Here is a 19030-nt window from a genome sequence, read left to right as displayed (position 1 = left end):
ATTTAACAATGGAGTAGGCCACATTCAATTGAACCTATGATTTCCACTGTCTATATTGGAATAAAAACTTAACAGAACATGATTAACAGTCATAAAAATTTATACAATTCAGAATGAACAAAAGAAAACCACATCTGATTAAGAACCAGCAAACAGGGCAACTGTTAGCAGGTAACGTGGAAAGAACTCTAAAGTGGTGCAGAACCTCATAGCCTAAGCATTTCCCCAAAATGAACGGTACTCAGTATTCTGCTATATTTAGAACATAACATTTGGGTAAGGAAAACTAGTACATTCCAACTCTTCAGTGAATCCTGAAGATGAAATCCAGAAAATTAGTTAATGCCTTCTGGCGGTTCCCTCGTTGTGAGAAGCCAAGTTGCAGGGAACCAGGCAGAGGGCCTTCTCGGTGGTGGCGCCCGCCCTGTAGAACGCCCACCCATCAGACGTCAAAGAGAAAAACAGCTACCAGATTTTTAGAGGACATCTGAAGGCAGCCCTGTTTAGGGAGGCTTTTAATGTTTAATAGATTATTTTATTTCATTTTTCTGTTGGAAGCCACCCAGAGTGGCTGGGGAAACCCGGCCAGATGGGTGGGGTATAAATAAATTATTATTATTATTATTATTATTGACAATAAAGGTATTATCAATACTATATGAATTGTGATCTATGGATTTTGAGCATGTCATAAACAGGGCTGCAAGCTTCATTACTTGCAGATTTAATAATACTTTTAATTAGTATGACATTAATTAGTTAATGTAGGGTTGCCATACGCCCAGAATTTCCCAGACATATATGGAATACTGCAGACAGCAGCAGGGTCTGGGCAGAAATCAGTCAAATGTCCGGAAAAATCCGGACATATGGCAGCCCAGCTTTTGCCAATCCCCCCCCCAAATAGCTCAGAAACGGCATTCCACCCCCTATGTTTGTGCGAATGTAAGCTTCCGGCTGATGAACTTGTATAAACAGCTATAATGTGTTTTAAAACATTTTGCTGATTCTCACAGTGGAAAATGGCAAAGCGGAGTACATCGCCTTTTAAAAGACTAAAGCTCAAGTGTGCATAGGTGTTAAGTTGGAAATTGATCCTATGACTTGTCAAGAACTGTGAAACTGAAAGATGCAAAAAGGTGTAGAAAAAAACCTTGCCATTGCTAAGGAGTTTTTTTTTAATATGAATTAAGACAAGCTCTTCTAAAGCTACGAAATGTTCTCAAGTCAGTTCCCTGCAACACGCAGCATGTAAGTGTCTCTTAACAAGGAAAATAACAGCTTTGGGGGGTGGAGGTAATTGTCATCAGGAAAACAGCACTTGGCAAAATGGTTCTGCCTCTGCACTGTAGTCCTGATCTGAATCTCTCTTGCATGCATGTACACACAGGCAGAGAGCTGCTATAAATTAAAAGAGAAGGGAGATTCCATCATGGTTTCTGCTGTCATGTCTACTTAGATCATAAGTGTAAGGCTGCTGGCCCTGGTCTCAATGTTCTGGGACTTCCCTGAGCCCATCCCAATATCCACATGTTGCCTGTGGACATCTGCATAGGGAAACCCATATGGACAGACCTCTCTGCTTTAACCCCAATCATGCAAGGTTCCAGCTCATATGGAAGCCTATGCATGGAGAAGTCTACACATCTAGACTCTCCCTTGACAAATTCCTATAATGAATACAGGGAGTTTAGGAACAGGCCCTGGGAAGTCACATAAAAGCAGCTGGAGGAAGAGGACAGGACAGAGGGTGAAAAAAGAGCTGGAAAACCCCCTGGAAAACTCAACAATCCTTATCTACCTGCAACTTGGTATGGGGAATGCAGTTGAATGGGACACAGTTGTGGACAACCTGAAGAAGTACCATCCACATAGCTGCCAAGTTTTCCCTTTTCTCGCGAGGAAGCCTATTCAGCATAAGGAAAAATCCCTTAAAATAAGGGATAACTTGGCAGCTATGACCATCCATTTTAAGCAAGTCTAGAGAGACTAGGATGGTGTCTGCTATTTCCAGGATCACTTCTCATTGTGAGACCTTTTGTAGGTGAGCTTAGACTTTCTTTGGACCCCATAACTGTGTATTTTTGTAATATTTTGTTTAAGTTGTCTGTTGTTGCTTCAGTATTTTTGTACACCGCTTAGATATTTTTTAATATGCTAATATATTTTAAGATATTTAATTAAGAAATCAAATAATCAAATCATAAAATTAGGGGCAGGGGCAGTAATGCACTCCTGCTTTCACTTAATCACATGGACCATCCTTGTGATCAACATTCATAACTTGAAAGTGTGAAGAGGCTTCTGTCTTATCTACCTATCTTTTCTACATACCATATTGGCCCGAATGTAAGCTGCACCTTTAAAATTCAAGAAGAAGAAAAAAGACAATACCTGAATATAAGCCGCTCCCTTAAAACTCTGCAGGCACTCACACCCGTTCCGTTTTACTGTATGTCTGTTTCAGCAGCAATATTGTAAAAGCCAGTTTTTGTAAGGTCGCAAATTTAAGCCACACTTAATAATAATAATAATAATAATAATAATAATAATAATAATAACAATAATAATATATTATTTATACCCCGCCCATCTGGCTGGGTTTCCCCAGCCACTCTGGGCAGCTTCCAACCAAATATTAAAAACAGTACAGCATCAAACATTAAAAACTTCCCTAAACAGGGCTGCCTTCAGTTGTCTTCTAAATGTAAAATAGTTGTTTATTGCCTTGACATCTGCTGGGAGGGCATTCCACAGGGCAGGTGTTACTACTGAGAAGGCCCTCTGTCTGGTTCCCTGTAACCTCACTTCTCACAGTGAGGGAACAGCCAGAAGGCCCTTTAACTTTTCATGGTCGGAATTTGGAAAAAAGTGAGGCTTATATTCAGGCCAATATGGTATTTTAAGAGTAAGATTTCTGATTCACTTAAATAAATCCCATTAACAGTTAAGAAACACTCACTTTATGGAATTTTTAGAGCAGAGTCCCATTATAATTTTTAACATTTACATACATGACAATCCTAATTATGTTCTCATTTTTCAGATGCATGGTGAATGGAGTTGTATTCAAATAACCAGGAGATATATAGTTGCAGCTTTAAAGCTGGTTGCTACCATAGAAAGCGAGTTTTGGTAGAAAGGAAGAAGATGGAAAAAGTTTGGAACAGATTGAGCCAAAATTCAAAAAGTGTTTGATTTCAAATGTAAATAAACTGGTTTATGAAGCTGATTCCAAAATTCACTGACATTACTAAATCCACTTGGTAACAATGTTTATAACCAAGTAGTTGGGGTCCATCCACACTTTTGCTTGACCTGGTACAGTATTATGTATCAATTAATTCCCCCAGGGCCAAGAGGTTTTCTCGTTCTGTGGCTGTGCCTAGCAAAAATCAAATCTGAATCCAAAGAGCTTCAATTCAGCAGGTAAGATTGGAACAACCAGAAAAGCTCTCAAGACCTGGAGGACTTAATTGGTATAATATAAGATCAAAATATGGGTCAAGTGAAATTGGATGAGTCATTAGAAGATACAGGTGACCAGCAGGCCATCCAGTTATCTACAACTAACTTTTAAGCAGTTAAAATATTGCTGTATATTTGAACTCACCTTATTATATGAGGGGTATCTAAGATAGCAGACCAGAAAATATATAATAATATTTTATGGGAACACCTGACAAAACATTCTAGCTGCTTACTATGCATACCTCAGAGTTGTCTTGCAAACTACCATTTGATAGTTCTAATTTGTAAGGTAATCAGTGTTATGTGGTTTAAAAATCCCCACTGAAGGTAAGATACTGCAGTGGTTGAAATAAATAGACCAATTAGAACTTTTTGAGCCTTGATCATGAATGTTGCTTTTGGGGGGGAGGGGGAGACCAAAACAAAATATCACGTTTATTTTTAAAAGTTAGCTGTGGTTTTCTTAATATCAAGAGTGGTAGACACAAAATGATGTCAGTGTGCATGACTAATGGACAAAACTAAGCGTTATTTTTAACTACATTACATGATACTCTATTAATACAATAATTCACATGTATTATTAAATCTACCTGAACTTGACCCCCTTTCAGCTTTCATTTAATAACTGGTATACCACATATCATTTGATTATATCAGTTTATGCATCCCTTAGCTACTCTGGTCATGAAGAAAAATCACCACCAAATTATTCAAAAATGTTTATGAAAGATACACTTTATGCTATTTAATGGGGTTTCTGATAAAACTTTATAATAGTGAAGCACTAATTGAAAGTTCTCCTTTTTATTTTTATGAGTTCCCTAATCCTTTGGTCATGATAAACCAGCTGTTAGGTTTTCTCCATCATATCCTCCAGACACATCTTGACCAAGGAAGATAAAAGTGGCCAAATATCAGGGATCTATCCTAGTAGTGATGAGAGAAATTTCCCAATTTCTCGGCTGCTGCCAAAATGGGGGAGGGCAATGACAGGGAATAGTATAGGGTCAGAGGAGGGAGGGGAACGGCATTACACCAAATCCTATACTCGCCCCAAATACTGCTTCCAGCTACGATGCCAACATAGCACTACAGCAATTCCACAGGTAGTTTAGTAGGAATTTACTCCCTGAACTCAGAGGCGAGCAAAGAAGCCTCAGCTGTCCCTCAACTCTGCCGCAATAGTATATCAGAATCAGACAAACCATGCACAGAATCAAACCACATCGATACTAGCACACAAACCCATGGTGATGATTCCTTTACTTAGATGAGAAAGGGACATTCTCATCACTTGCCTCTCTCTGCAGCCTCCTCTGCACTTCCTGAAAATACACTCAATTAGGAGATGCAATTGCAGAGGGGAATCCCTATGTAACTGGAAGAGGCAGAGCAGTTGCTTTTGATTCCTTAGGAGCAGTAGTTGCTTTTCCTGCATTTTCCTGTTCTTTTAGCATTATAAGAATGTTTCTGAAGTACTGCTGAATTCAGCTTGTTCTGTCCAGCTTGTTCCTGAGCATCCAAGATATCCTGTGACTCCCAAGTAACTCAACACATACTTTTTCATACAGACTTTGAAATGTGGATCTTAACAGCCACACGTTTTCGCTGCCATGTTGTGTGTCCCATTATAGATTCAGAAACTCTCTACGTTTGGCTAGAACCTATTAGTTCAATCTGTTTACAAGCAGCTTTAATCAAGCTTCCTTCTATTAATACAGGTCTTTTCCTTCTGCCTCTTCTGTGATTATTAGAGATTAAGATTAGCTGGCCATCCTTCAAGTCTTTACAATGGCCTGGATAGCACGACATGCTGATCAAAACTTTGGCTTAGCGTGTCTGTGAGAGCATGGCAAGCTTTCAGAGTGGAGCTCAAAGCTGCACTGCTTTTCTCCCTTGGTCTTTTTTTACAGCTATATTGGTGGGGGGGGGTTGGGGGGGGACCTTGGCTGAGGTTAGATCTTAGCCACAACTCAGAGTTTGGACAACATACTAAACCAAACTTTGTCTTACCACAGGATTTTCACTAAATTCCTCTGCAGACACCCATATGGGGAAAGTCACTCTCCCCAATGAGAGCCTCAAATATGTTACTGAGGTGCTCCCCCCTTTATTTTAAACTGCCTCTTTGTGCATAAATTACAAACATTACACATTTGCAATTGCCTATACATTATTTAACTGAAGGCATGCTTTAGAGTGTTTTAAAGGGACCCCTGACCGTTAGGTCCAGTCGCGAACGACTCTGGGATTGCGGCACTCACCTCACTTTATTGACTGAGGGAGCCGGCGTACAGCTTCCAGGTCATGTGGCCAGCATGACTAAGCCGCTTTCTGGTGAACCAGAGCAGCACACGGAAATGCCATTTACCTTCCCACCAGAGCGATACCTATTTATCTACTTGCACGTTTTTGGTGTGCTTTCGAACTGCTAGGTTGGCAGGAGCAGGGACCAAGCAACAGGAGCTCACCCCGTTGCAGGGATTCGAACTGCCGACCTTCTGATCAGCAAGCCCTAGGCTCTGTAATTTAACCCACAGCGCCACCCATTTAGAGTGTTTTAGATCCAGCCAATTGCTGCACGGCCCTCAACTTGGCATGGCTGAAACATGCTTAATAGTCTGCTGGGTGCCAGTTCAAATATGTGTAGGGAGTATAAAACCAGTTATCGAAGTGTGCATGGCCTAAACTGGGACTGGATATTTGTCATTTAGAACTGGGACTCCATCAACAAATCTGTACGTTCGTCTCCTGACTTCAACTAAAGAGGAAAGCTGATCTGATCATTCAGGAAGATTTAAAGGGAACAGACTGACCTTTCACCCTGTCCCCTTTGTGCAAATGAATCTCCCCTTCTCCTTGAGGTTGATATGGCTTCACGACAATAAATAGTCTTCCAGGTACAGCACTGTAAAGTTTGCGTTTTGGACCCTGATAATCCAAGGCAGATATAGTATCCTTGTTGGCACTGGGGTTATAACTGGCACTGGAAAGAGAGCAAAGTGAACAGCGTTAGTTTACCTTTTATTTAATTATTTTTTACATTTATTTCCCGGCTATTCTCTAAGGCGCTCAAGGTAACCTTCAAATACATTTCTATGTGGAAAAGGTCAGTTAATTATAATAATTGTTTTCACTGTGGACACAAAAAAAGGCAATAACTGACTCCGGTTTTCCAATCCACTGGTTAAACAAAATGAGACAGAGCAAGAGAGAGGTGTAGTGCTTAATGGTTAAGCCTGCACCAGAAATACAGTAGGAGGCAACGTTATAGAAGAAATTATAGAAGAAAGGCAAAACTGAATATGCAGACTAACATTAACATTCATTCATCTTGAAATTTTATTTGTGCCAGCTACATTATTGGCTATAGTGACTTTTATAATTCAACTCTATGCTGTGGGGGTGGGGGAGGCTTTAAATGCATACATGAATCCTAAATATATTTAACTGGGAAGAAGTTCAACTGTTTTTACTGATTTAGGGAAATTGTAAGGGCAAGTTACATATTACAAGCAATGGTGTATAATGAAGCCCTGCCATTTCTTTTTAAAAAATAAAAGCACTTTGGGAAGTTACACTAGGATGATCAAATCTTGACTTAATAAGCAGAGATATAAATAAGTTTCATGCAACAGTTATCCATTTGCATGAGCAGCAAAACAAACCAGGGAGCCACAGTTAACCACATATTTGTATTATGTCCAAATCAATAAACTTCCAAACAAACCCACACACTGAAAGCACACACACACACACACACCCCACAAAAAGCAGTGACTGTAGTTTAGCCCTCACGGAGCTACAATTCAAGTAGGTAGCCGTGTTGATCTGACGCAGTCGAAATAAATAAATAAAATTAAAAATGTCCAGTAGCATCTTAGAGACCAACTAAGTGTGTTCTGGGTATAAGCTTTCGTGTGCATGCACACTTCTTCAGATACACCGAAACAGAAGTCACCAGACCCTTAAATATAGTGGGAGGGTGGTGGGGTGGGGTTTTTCTCAGAAGAGTGAAGGGTGAGCTACAATTGTCAGCACTACAATTTCCGAACTACTTTTTCGGGATTCATTGTGGGAGGTGCTTTAAATGTACAGTAGTACCTTGGTACTCGAACGGCTTGGCTCTCGAACAAATCAGCTCCCGAACAGCGCAAACCCGGAAGTAAGTGTTCCAGTCTGCAAACGTTTTTGGGAAGCCAAGTGAGTGCAGGAAGCTCCTGGAGCCAATCAGAAATTGCGCCTTGGTTTTTGAATGGTTTTGGGAGTCGAATGGACTCCCGGAACGGATTAAGTTCAAGAACCAAGGTACCACTGTGTGGAGTACATGAGTTTCTCATTTCAGATATAACAGGAAGCTATAGTTAACTGCTTCCAGGCTTCAAAGTGACTGTATAAGTACAGTACATGAAACTTGTGGCCTTTGAATGGAGAAGGAACAGGCTGGGGGTGCTTAACACATTCCCCATTAGCTGTTTTTGTGCTCATTGCCTGACAATTTCTGTTAACTTCCATGCAATTCCAGATATGTGCCTACAGATGTGGAACAATTGTCAGTGAAAGTGAAAGGCCCCCTAAGCACCCTTATCCACTCAATCATAACATTAGGCAAGTATACACACTGTACATTTTTAAACACTACTGAATTTAACATTTCTATCAAATTTTACTTATTGTAATTGCCAGAGCAATATTATATCGGGTAATCTAACTTCCTAGATTATGCTTTGTTTCTTTTTTTAAATATTAATTAAAAATGTGGGTTCCAGTACACACTTTCCTAGTGCCTGGCTTCAATTACATACTGGGAAGCAGCAGGTATCAGTATTTGGAATATTCTAATTACATTGCCTAACAACTGGCATTTATGTGTAGTCATTATATAATGCATCTAGAGACAGAACAAATTTAGAGCAACGTTTGGGCCCATCATCCTGATAAATTATCACTGTTTATTTGCTGTAATTATACTTGACACAGGATGCAATGTTTAAAGTGTTTGCATGAATTCAATATGCAACTCACAGAGAATTCCCATTGAAAGATGTAAGGTGCCTAAGCACAACATTCAACCAATGAATATTTTGCATAAGTAAATTTGTGCTTATGTAAAGGAGTGTTCCTGGAAGATATGCGAACTTTCACAGATTACAATGAAAACCGACAACCAAAGATTCAAAGAGTATTGAAAGGCGAGGTATAAATGCAGAGCGAAACAATATTGGAACTCTTGGGGGCCAGAGTGAAATGGAAAATGTACTTGCAATAGAACGACTGGACTGAAATAATTGATTAGAGCAGAGCACAGTGGTGATACATTTAGGATTAATTGGACAGTGAATTCAAAATGGGATCCTGGATATTATCCCTGCAGTTAAGCGGGGGGGGGGGCATACTGTTGAGAGAATTAGCCACATGATATAGTTCCTGCTCAAGCAGCTGTCAACTTAACAGTCGCTCTTGGCAAATTTACAAGGATGTAGTTCTGAAGCCAGATCCCAGTGGCATGTGTTCTCTTCAAATGGATTCATATATGATAGAGACTGGAACATAATGAAAAATTATCCTCCTTTCATTGCAGAACGTATACACTATCTGTGTTTACGACTTAGCATTTAGGTAGAAATAATTACAGTATCTTGAATGTCAAATCTATGCAAACATACACACAGTAGTGTGTTCTGACCCAGAGACTTCCCGGCTAAATAAATACACATTTGACTCAAATTTTAGTTTAGGTTTTTTGCAGAATTTAGGCCACAACTTTATTGATTACATAAAAGTGAGTGGTTGCATAGGCTCTGGTTCGACTAGCTCCCTACACCGTTGCAGGTAGTGCTGACCCAGAGCTCTATCATAGGTCAGCCAAGGATGAACACCTGAGATAGGTGAAAGCCCAGGAACAGACTCTGTTCACCCCCCAGATGTTTCCCTGGACTCAGGCACAGGCACAACCCCCTCTCTCAGGGGTTGACCAAACCAAGTTGAGTCCCTGGATTCCTTTAATGGAATATCCTTCACATAGGGATGGTGAGACGGTTCTCCCATCCCTATCACCTGAACCAGTGCCTATCTGCAACCTTACAAGTTGTGACGATTTGCTACGCGGCAGGTGAAACCCAAATGGCAACAGCCAATCAGCCAAGTGGGGAAAATTCCTGCCATGCCCCTGTCCCAACGACAGACGCACGATGGCATAGCGAGGTCAATTGCAAAATACCCTAAAAGTAGGGAGAGGTGGGCGGGTGTTCTGATGCACGAGCTGAAAGAGGAAGCTCTGGGTCATGTGCATAGGTATATATAGGTCCCTTGATCCGTTTAGACTGCACCCCATTGTCCAGATTAAACCCAGCAAGAAGGGACCTACCAATCGGGTGTTACGGGTATCCAATAGACCCACCCACAACCAGGAGGTCAATCTCCAGGTCTCACCGCAACACGTGCCCTCTTTTAGGGTGACATACCAGAAAAATGCTTCATGGTGATATGCTAGTACAACACCTGGTATGCCACATCCTAAGAAGCTATTCATTAGCTCCATGACACAAGCATGTAAGGAGAAGTGGGGATAGGTTTACTGTGGCCTGGGGATCCAGACAGCCTCTGATTATGGGCTGCAAACCCATAATCATGAAGCAAACATTGAGGTAAACCTAGTTCTATTTCTCTATATGGATCCAGATTTTGAAATATCTTTGCCTCCAAGAGCAAAGATGGCAGTGAACAAAGTGGAGGCCTCAGAGTCACTGTAGGATAATCTGTCCGGCTGTCATAATGTTCTACTGCCAGGGTCTTCATGGCAGGAGAGAGAAGAGCCAGCTGCAGACAATGATCCAGCAGATGACCAGGAAGAGGAAGAACTGGCAGTGACAATATAAAGTTCCTCTGTTTCCTTGGGACTCTTCCCAAGGAAAACAGTGGGTAAACAGTGCCCTATTAAGGCAGGAACCTTCACTGTGCTCTTTTCAGTGACTGCTAAAAACTTATTTGTTTAGACAAGTCTACCCAGATATGTAAAACAATGACATGTGCTTTAATCTGTTTTTTAACTTATTGTAGATTTTAATTATTTTGGGATGTTTTAAAATACTGGGTTTTTTTGTTTTCTGATTAATTTATTGTTCCATTCTTTTTGTAAACCACTTTGAGTGGTATGTCAATTTTATGAAATTAAATTATTAATTAATTAAATGAATAAATATAAGTGCCTGCAACTGAACCCCTAACCATCCTCTTGATTGCCTTGTCCGCAAAATGAGATATTTTCTTCTTAAGGTCCAGCTCACTTGCTTAGCTATCTAGAGCTGTCTCACTTAGCTCAAGCATTCCATTACACATTTCCTACACCATCTCGAGCTGCAGCTGGTCTTTCATCTACAGGTCCTACGGTTCCTTGGCAGTATTTTCTGGATTCAGACAGAAGAGCAAACAAAGTGTAGAAACTCACCACCAGCAGAGGGAACTATCATAATGGCAACAGCTGGGGACATTTCCAGGCCCTAGAGCAAATGTGGGGAACTGGATCCAGCCAATGGGCCAGATCCTAATGTCCCCACCCCAGGGGCATGCGGGGGGTGCTGTCCACCTCGGGTGCGACCCTGTGGAGGTCACAAAATGGCCTGCTGCCTCCCCCCAGCTGTAGGGCACCAATGGCGCTCACATGCCATCGGTGTGGGCACCATGCGGGCACCGTCTCTATGGGAGCTGCTTGAGTGCCGTCTGTATGGGTGCTGTGCGTACGCCGCTGGTCGGTTTACCCCACCCCTGTGGGTGCTGTAGAGGCTTTCTCCGGCACTGCCCACCCCTCTCCCCGCGCTCTCTGACAGATATGTGAGGCTGCCCACCTGTCAGTCTGTTTAAGTCACCATAACATCAGGTGAATAATTTCCCTTTGCGGTGTGGCTTGAGCTGCTCCTTTGCTCCTGCATAGTTTGATTTCAATCAGCATTCGGGCGTAATCAGCATCAGAGAGAGCTTACTAGAAACAAGGCATTTCTGGCCTCTCCTTTAAACTGGATTCAATCTGAGAGGTGGAGAAAACTACAAATCCCTTGCTCCTTGGCAGGAAATGACACTTCTGAGCATCCAGTATAGTTGGGGCTCAAAAGACTCTATTATCTCAAGGGAGCCCTCCCTCTGCCTTTTCAAGTTTTGAGTGTTCTTTTCTTTATTCAGCAGCAGGCCAGCAGGCTTCTTTGAAATACCCTGAAGATACTCAACGTTTTTCTACCATTTTCCAGAAAACAAAAGTAAGGTGAGCTGAGGGGAGAATCCACAGGATATTGAGTAAACCACATGTTTAAGGAGCTACATGCAACACAATTGGTACATGCCCAGGCTTAGGGAAATGGTACCAAAGCAGCAAATCTTATTTTTAAGAGCCACCATAGTGGCCAGAAAGGAAATTTTACAAAACTGGAAATCAACTGCTGCTGCATCTAATAAAATGAATCTATGCATTGGATGACTACATGCAGGACCAGACTGCAAAAGAATAAGCAGCAGTTCTTAGTAAGAAAAAGAAAGCACAAAGAAGCCGTGCATCTCTTGTCACATGGATGCTGCCCAAATAATCTTGCTCATAAAATAAAAAGACAAAAGTACAGAAGTTTGAAAGCACCTGGCAAAATGTCCATGAGAAACGAGTTGTCAGCAAACATCTGACACCACCTTGTTCCATCTCCCCCACCATGCTGCAGGGTCTCTGCTAACCACCACAGTAAAATTTCTTTTCCTCTTTTTTCCTTTCCATGGGGTGATGGATTGTGTTAGGGAGAAAGACGGGACCAAGGACAAGGAAGAGCAGGGGGTGAGGGAGAGCAGGAGACAACCAACTGTGCTATTTTTAATTTTAAAAAAAATCACAAAGTCAACATTTAAAAAACAGAATACTTAAAAGTCACCTAATGTGCCGGTGTTGCTGCCGCTTTGCATCTTCTCCTCCTAACCTATTTAATGATGGTGAGCGGCTTCGAGAAGATGGCGTGTAGCTCCCAACAGTTTTCACAGTTCCATTAGGATTATTCTGCATCTGTTGGAGTAGGTTAGGCGAAAGGCTACGGTGTGAAGAAGCTAAGGAAGAGGCTGACCAATCAGGAATGTTGACGTTCAGATTGTTATCACTATTGGACCGAAGCAAGACCCGAGGTGCTGTCAAGGTGCTCTGGGGCCTCCGTCTTCTGTTTGAGTAGGTAGGAGCCTCTCTAAATGGCACTGTATTAAGAAGGGAGAAAGAGTGCAAAATGATACTTCTGGTTTTAGGCACATGTATCAGACCACCCACCCACTTGCCCCAAATCAGTACTATATACTTTCAATTCTTAATACATAAAAAAAGAGACCTCTGCCTTGGCTGATTGTCTAATCAAGATGAGCACTACCATTATATTTAAACTGCAATTAAAATTAAAGATTCTTTTCATAGGAAATCACGTTTTCAAAACTAGAATTAATAAGCTCTATATTGCTGAAAGTTCCATATTTTATCTCACTGTAAGAGTGCAAGATTGGAGAATGGTGCTCAGCATTGGCTGCTGGCAGTCTCTGATTTATGAACGGTAAGCAACTATTACTCTAGCTTTCACCAACAAATGTGGACAGTCTCATTAAAAAAGAAAGAAAAGAAACAGAATGGCTCTTAGTATGGTATGGGCAAAAATGGTTTTTTTAATACTAGAATTAGAACTTCTTTTCCTTCCTTCCTTTCTACTTTGTAGCACAATTTTATAGATTTACATTACCCTAAACATGTGAAAACTACAGAAAACTGACTTTTCCCAGGGCAATAGCTCCAAAAGGCAATCAATTACAAATTAACTTCCATTGTTCCCCAAATCATGTAAAATCTCTCTAGGCCAGCACCAGCAAACAACTGAAAGGAGAATCTGGTAAGCACTGAGCATAAACATTACAATGCAAATGTGGGTTTCTAGAATAGGCAGTAAAAGGCTTAACATGGTTTCTGTTACTTCACTCTTGTTCCTTTACACAGCACAGCTTAATATGTGGTTCATGAGCGAGGGGCGCTTTTTGACAGTTACCCAGCCTCTTAACAATCCCACTCCTGAGGCATTTCCAAATAGTATAACTGGCCCTCGAGGTCACCACACCCCTTTTAACTGGCTTGGGATTCTGTTATCCACACAGCTTCTACTTCTCCTGGCTCAAACTCAACTCTCCAGTGGACTCCTGTCTGTGAACTCTCCCAAGACACTTAATATGGTCTTACTTCTAAGCTATGAGGCTCCTTCCTCTAGCTATATTCTCCTCAGAGTGAATGTTAAACTCAAATTTGAACCAACTGTCTCAGACATACGCTATCCTAATGCCCATCTCCCATCTCAAATTAAGCCCTAGCCAAACACTCCCCCAGAAACGGCTCCTTTTATTCTCCTTCCCAAAGTGCTGCTCCGCCCCCCTCTGGCTAGCTGTCTTGGTAGCCAACCAGAGAGAGGCTCCAGCCCTCTGGTGGAATTCTGAGGGACTGCATCACCAGACTCTGGTCTGGCTCCGCTGTCCGTTTCACACCCTACCCCCAGCCCTCAAGGTGCCAGTTTAAGCTGGGCTTTGGGAAGGAGGTGCGAGGCTCTGGCAAATTCCTAGAGCCCTCCTATCTCCTCCCCAAAGCTTGCTTTGGACAAGCGCTTTCTGGGCTTTGAGAAGGCATCCTCCTCGGCTATGCGCCCAGCATGACCACACCACTCGCACCCCCCTATATCCACTTCTCACATAACACGAAACCATAGTATAGCAGTTCACCAAAACCAAGGTCACCAACCAGCAGAGCAATGTGACTTTCTGATGTTGGGTCTCTGAACAAGTACTGAATGGCAATGTACCAAGGGACTGTGCAGGCAGGTACAATAAAGAGCATGGAGGTTAATAGGGAACGTGAGCTCACCCACAAAACCAGTAGTTTGCAGGAAATCAGTGGGTTGAGCTTAAGCAGACCATCTTCAGTTCCCAACCAATGATCTCTGGGTAATAACAATGGTTTAGTTTACAGTAAGCATTCTTGAGATTATCATTGTGTGAGCCCTTAGCAAAAGTGCTAAATAAATTTGAAATGGGGCAAAGCCAAGTAGCCAGTTCATGCATAGAAGCCTCATGATGGGAGGGGGAGAGAGCTTCAAGAAAACATTCATTTCACTTACCCAGCATGCCACTTTATATTTTCTCTCTTGATGTGACTTTAAGACATAGTATAGGTATGAGGGACGCAGGTGGCGCTGTGGGTTAAACCACAGAGCCTAGGGCTTGCTGATCAGAAGGTCGGCGGTTCGAATCCTTGTGACGGGGTGAGCTCCCGTTGCTCGGTCCCAGCTCCTGCCAACCTAGCAGTTCGAAAGCACATCAAAGTGCAAGCAGATAAATAGGAACCGCTACAGTGGGAAGGTAAACGGCGTTTCCGTGTGCTGCTCTGGTTCGCCAGAAGCGGCTTTGTCATGCTGGCCACATGACCTGGAAGTTGTATGCTGGCTCCCTCGGCCAATAATGCGAGATGAGCGCACAACCTTTACATGCTGGCAATACCCCCCCCCCCCCGGTCATCATGATGACTGATCAGATCTTCATGCCACAGTGACCATGGACAGTTCAGCGCTGAAGCTATGGTATTTATACTTTTGAACTACTATGTTATTGAGATGAAGCTGGAAACCTCAGCAGGACTTTTCATTTGCTTGTTTTTCAGCAAGACTAGGCAAAATTAATTTGCATAAGGCTGTTGAGACTATCAGCCTGACTTTTCATCTCCAGAATGGCAGATTATCAAACTTGCTGGTTGATGCCAATATGCCCTATGCCCCAGGAGCTTTCCCATCAGGCAAGGGTTCTCACCTCTTTTGTAAGCACAAAATTGGATTTTATGCTGCTCTTGGAATTAAGAGTTTGTTACCCAAGATGCTGCTTAAAGATTATGTAAATCTGTGGCCCTCTTTAACACAAGCCACAGTGTTTATGCATTCCCGTCTGTTTACCCACAACACTTGGTGGAGGTTTTTTTAATTTGTTTCAGTTACTGTCACTAAATTATCAGAATATGGCCTGTAAAATTCATACAGTACACTAAGTTTTAAAAATCAAAACATTCCCCACCAAACCACAGATTATCTCTATGCAAGGTTGTTTACTGAGAACTGAAAGGTTTTACAGGACTGTCGGTCAAGTACTGCATTAGCTGAAGCTGCTCAATCAGAGGTTTGAATGCTGCAACTGAAGCAGAATCCTAAATTTGGCAAGTGGGGCAGAGTTATACAGTTATTCTGTACTTGATGCTAAACTCCACTAATACCTATTACTGCTATCAGTAAGGGTACAAGGCTACACAGGCACAGTGTGGAATGGAATGGGGTGGGGTGGGTGGGTGGGAATCTGAAGCAAGCAGCTGAAATGATAGCTGTTGTGTTGCACTAGGACTGAGTTTTGGTCCAAAGACTGCCATATGGGAGAGTCATTCTCCAAGGGTCATCACCAGTATGACCATCATTTTCCTATGAAAGGTCTTAGTAAATACCCCTTCAAAAATCCTTAATCTTCCTGTACAGTTGCTGTTTGCACTGGCTCGGAATCTCCCACATTGAGTTCCCTCCACTTATATACTTTAACTGGATGCCAGGATTTGATATTCACCCTCCCATTGGTTCCAAACAAAAGGAAGGTGTGAAAAGCTTATCTCTAGGAGCAAGTGTAGTGATGGCTGAGATAGGTACCTTTTCCCCAGTTGAGAAGGGCATTCACCTACCATTTTGTGGTCCTGCTCCTTTTCCTGTTCTTTTCGATTTGGCAGCCATTATGCCATGCCCCATAGCCGCCATTTTGTGACTGGCATCCACAGCACATTCTCAAAATTCCAAACTTGACCACTCTTGGTCATAAAGGGCTCCTGCTTCCCACCATTACTGGAATCCCAGCACTTGATCCTGTGAGGCATTTATCAATGTAGCATCTCACAATATCAGGTTGCAAGACTTTTGAGTTTTGTTAAATAATAGTAAATGCAGCTTATATTCCCTAAATTTAGAATACACAGTTGCAGTGTAAAGGTAAAGGTAAAGGTAAAGGACCCCTGACAGTTAAGTTCAGTCACAGACGACTCTGGGGTTACAGCGCTCATCTCACTTTACATGCCAAGGGAGCCGGCGTTTGTCCGCAGACAGTGTTTTTTTTTGGGGGGGGGGTCATGTGGCCAGCAGGACTAAGCCACTTCTAGCGAAACCAGAGCAGCACACGGAAACACTGTTTACCTTCCCACCAGGGCGATACCTATTTATCTACTTGCACTTTTTTGGCGTGCTTTTGAACTGCTAGGTTGGCAGGAGTTGGGACTGAGCAATGGGAGCTCACTCTGTCGCGGGGATTTGAACCGCTGACCTTCTGATCGGCAAGCCCAAGAGGCTCAGTGGTTTAGACCACATTGCCACCTGCGTCCTAATAAAAATAAAATAGTAAGAAACTTGTGAAGGGGGAAATCCCATGAATATGTAGCTAGTCTTATTATGTCTCTGACTGCTACTACAACTCCCCTTCCCCACTCTGAAAATGCCCCATGTTCAGACACTTCTCGCTACTGGGAGGTATTGAGCTATGTATTGTTTGTGAAAATAATTTTAACCATTTTTATATATCCACTAGCAAAAGAGCCCATGAGGCCTACCTGTATGCTTCTATAGATAGATAGCTAAAACTATCAATGCACACAATTATTAAGAAACCCTGATGCATCATTGCATCAGTCGTTTATTTAAAAGGTATCCTGTTGGATACTGGGACTTGCATGTGACACAATGACTTGAAGATTCATCAAACTTAAAATGACCTATATCACTTTACAGCAAAATCAAAATACCACCATAATACTTTCACATACAGTATAGGCAGTCAAAAAGGGATGAAAGATATTAAAAAATACTTTCAGGGTGTTTTTTTATTAAGGTCTTCCCAAAACCTGACACCAGAGACCTGCAAGCAATGAAAATGACTATTTATTTGCTCCTGTGTTTGCATTCTCACAGAAAGAATATGAGCTGGACAGAAACAGCCCTGACAACCCCGAGAGGTACATTGCGCAATGGGGGCTTCCTGGAGCCCATGTGCAATTCTTCTCTCTCCATTCTCCAATAGCAGATCAACATTGCAAGAAATTTCCAAGTGGGTCCAGTTACTGCACTGCCACCTGTTACACCGGGGGTCAGGAGCCCTCCAGATGGTGCAGGATTCCATCATCCCCGACCATTGGTCAAGTGGCTAAGACCGGGGTGGTGGAAGTCCAACAAGATCTGGAGGGCCATAGGCTGCCACCTGTTAGGACAAAATGAGGAGTGATCGTTGCTCTGATGAACTTCATTGAAAAGCCTCCCCAAGCAGCAGTGATGTAAGAAATACCCCTTCCAACATAGCTGGAATTTGTGTATGCACCAAGTCTTATCTGCATGAAGAAATGTGTTTACAAGAGTGGACTTCTGCTGGATAAGAACGAGCAGGTCCAATTCATATCCCATGGAAATCGGTGTCAACTTTCCAATTGAATCAATAATCCTGGAATGCATTTACCAGCTAGAACTGAGTTACCAAAATTAAATTTAGAGCATGTGTTTTCCCCTCATACTTCAAAACGAATGCTAATATTTCACATGTATTTTAAATAAGTAAAATACTATTTTAAGGTATTCAAAACAAACAAACCACAAATGTGTTTTACAGGGATGAGAGAAGTGAATTACAATCAGTATTGTTACTTTGCTTCCCTCTGAACAGTTTTAAAAGATCTAATTTTAACAATTTAGCCAAGTCAACTCATGTTTCGATTTTAACAAAACATGATGTTTGCTGATGTACAGGTAATGTATCCCTGCTTGTAAGTGTGCAGGCCTACCAAGTCAAAAGGTAGGGTATAAATATATAAAAAAATAACTAAAAACTACATGGCTCCAAATTTTTAACACTTAGGCCAAAACTGAGGTTGAGGAAAACATGTTGGTTCCATAATGCATGTTCATATACGTTATATCAAAAACACCCTTCACTGTACTTTTTTATTGCCCTACTGATCACCCATTTAAATACACGTGGTCCCTTTGAACAATAAATATTTCTTTACATAACTAAATGCATTACGTTACATGAGGTTTCAAACACGGTATCTAGGTAAAGGCCCTTGGAATTTATATCGCCAAAATACCAAAAATATTACTGATAAAATTTCAAATCTGTGTGGTACAATACTTGCCCTAGAAACATTAATTATGCCTTACAAAGCATTTAACCCAGAGTGCTGGTATTTAATTTTATTCTGTCACACTGAAATCAATGGAAGGATCTTAGCTTAAGCATAGAGCAAACAAAAAATAAAATCACATTTCTCCAAGCACTTCAATATAAGATGCTTGTAGACAGCATAGTGTATCTGTCTCTCTTTGGGACTTGCAGATTTCAGGAGAAACAGAGCCACACCAAAGTGATTTCTACATTTTACAGAACCTCTTTCCTCTTATCAGATGGTAAGTGTAAGGGGCTTTAAATAATGAGTTAATTTCTACTTGATGTTAGCAAAGCATTG

General features: G+C 41.7%; 1 protein-coding gene across 8 annotated transcripts in view; it reads right to left on the bottom strand.

The window, feature by feature from the left end:
• The window catches only part of SHANK2 (SH3 and multiple ankyrin repeat domains 2), a 361129-nt gene that overhangs the window by 206310 nt on the left and 135789 nt on the right, over nt 1-19030 (bottom strand). For all 8 annotated transcript variants that reach the window (XM_035116843.2, XM_035116841.2, XM_035116842.2 and 5 more), the window contains 2 exons: nt 12378-12687; nt 6291-6460 (listed from right to left, as the gene is read on the bottom strand). In XM_035116843.2, coding sequence (XP_034972734.1) covers nt 6291-6460; nt 12378-12687 — 480 coding nt within the window. The remainder of the gene's footprint in view (nt 1-6290; nt 6461-12377; nt 12688-19030) is intronic.

Source organism: Zootoca vivipara, chromosome 1, assembly GCF_963506605.1.
Source record: "Zootoca vivipara chromosome 1, rZooViv1.1, whole genome shotgun sequence".
In the NCBI taxonomy this organism is placed as follows: domain Eukaryota; kingdom Metazoa; phylum Chordata; class Lepidosauria; order Squamata; family Lacertidae; genus Zootoca; species Zootoca vivipara.
Note: the sequence above shows the minus strand (reverse complement) of the source record. Positions and strands in the feature narration are given on the sequence as shown.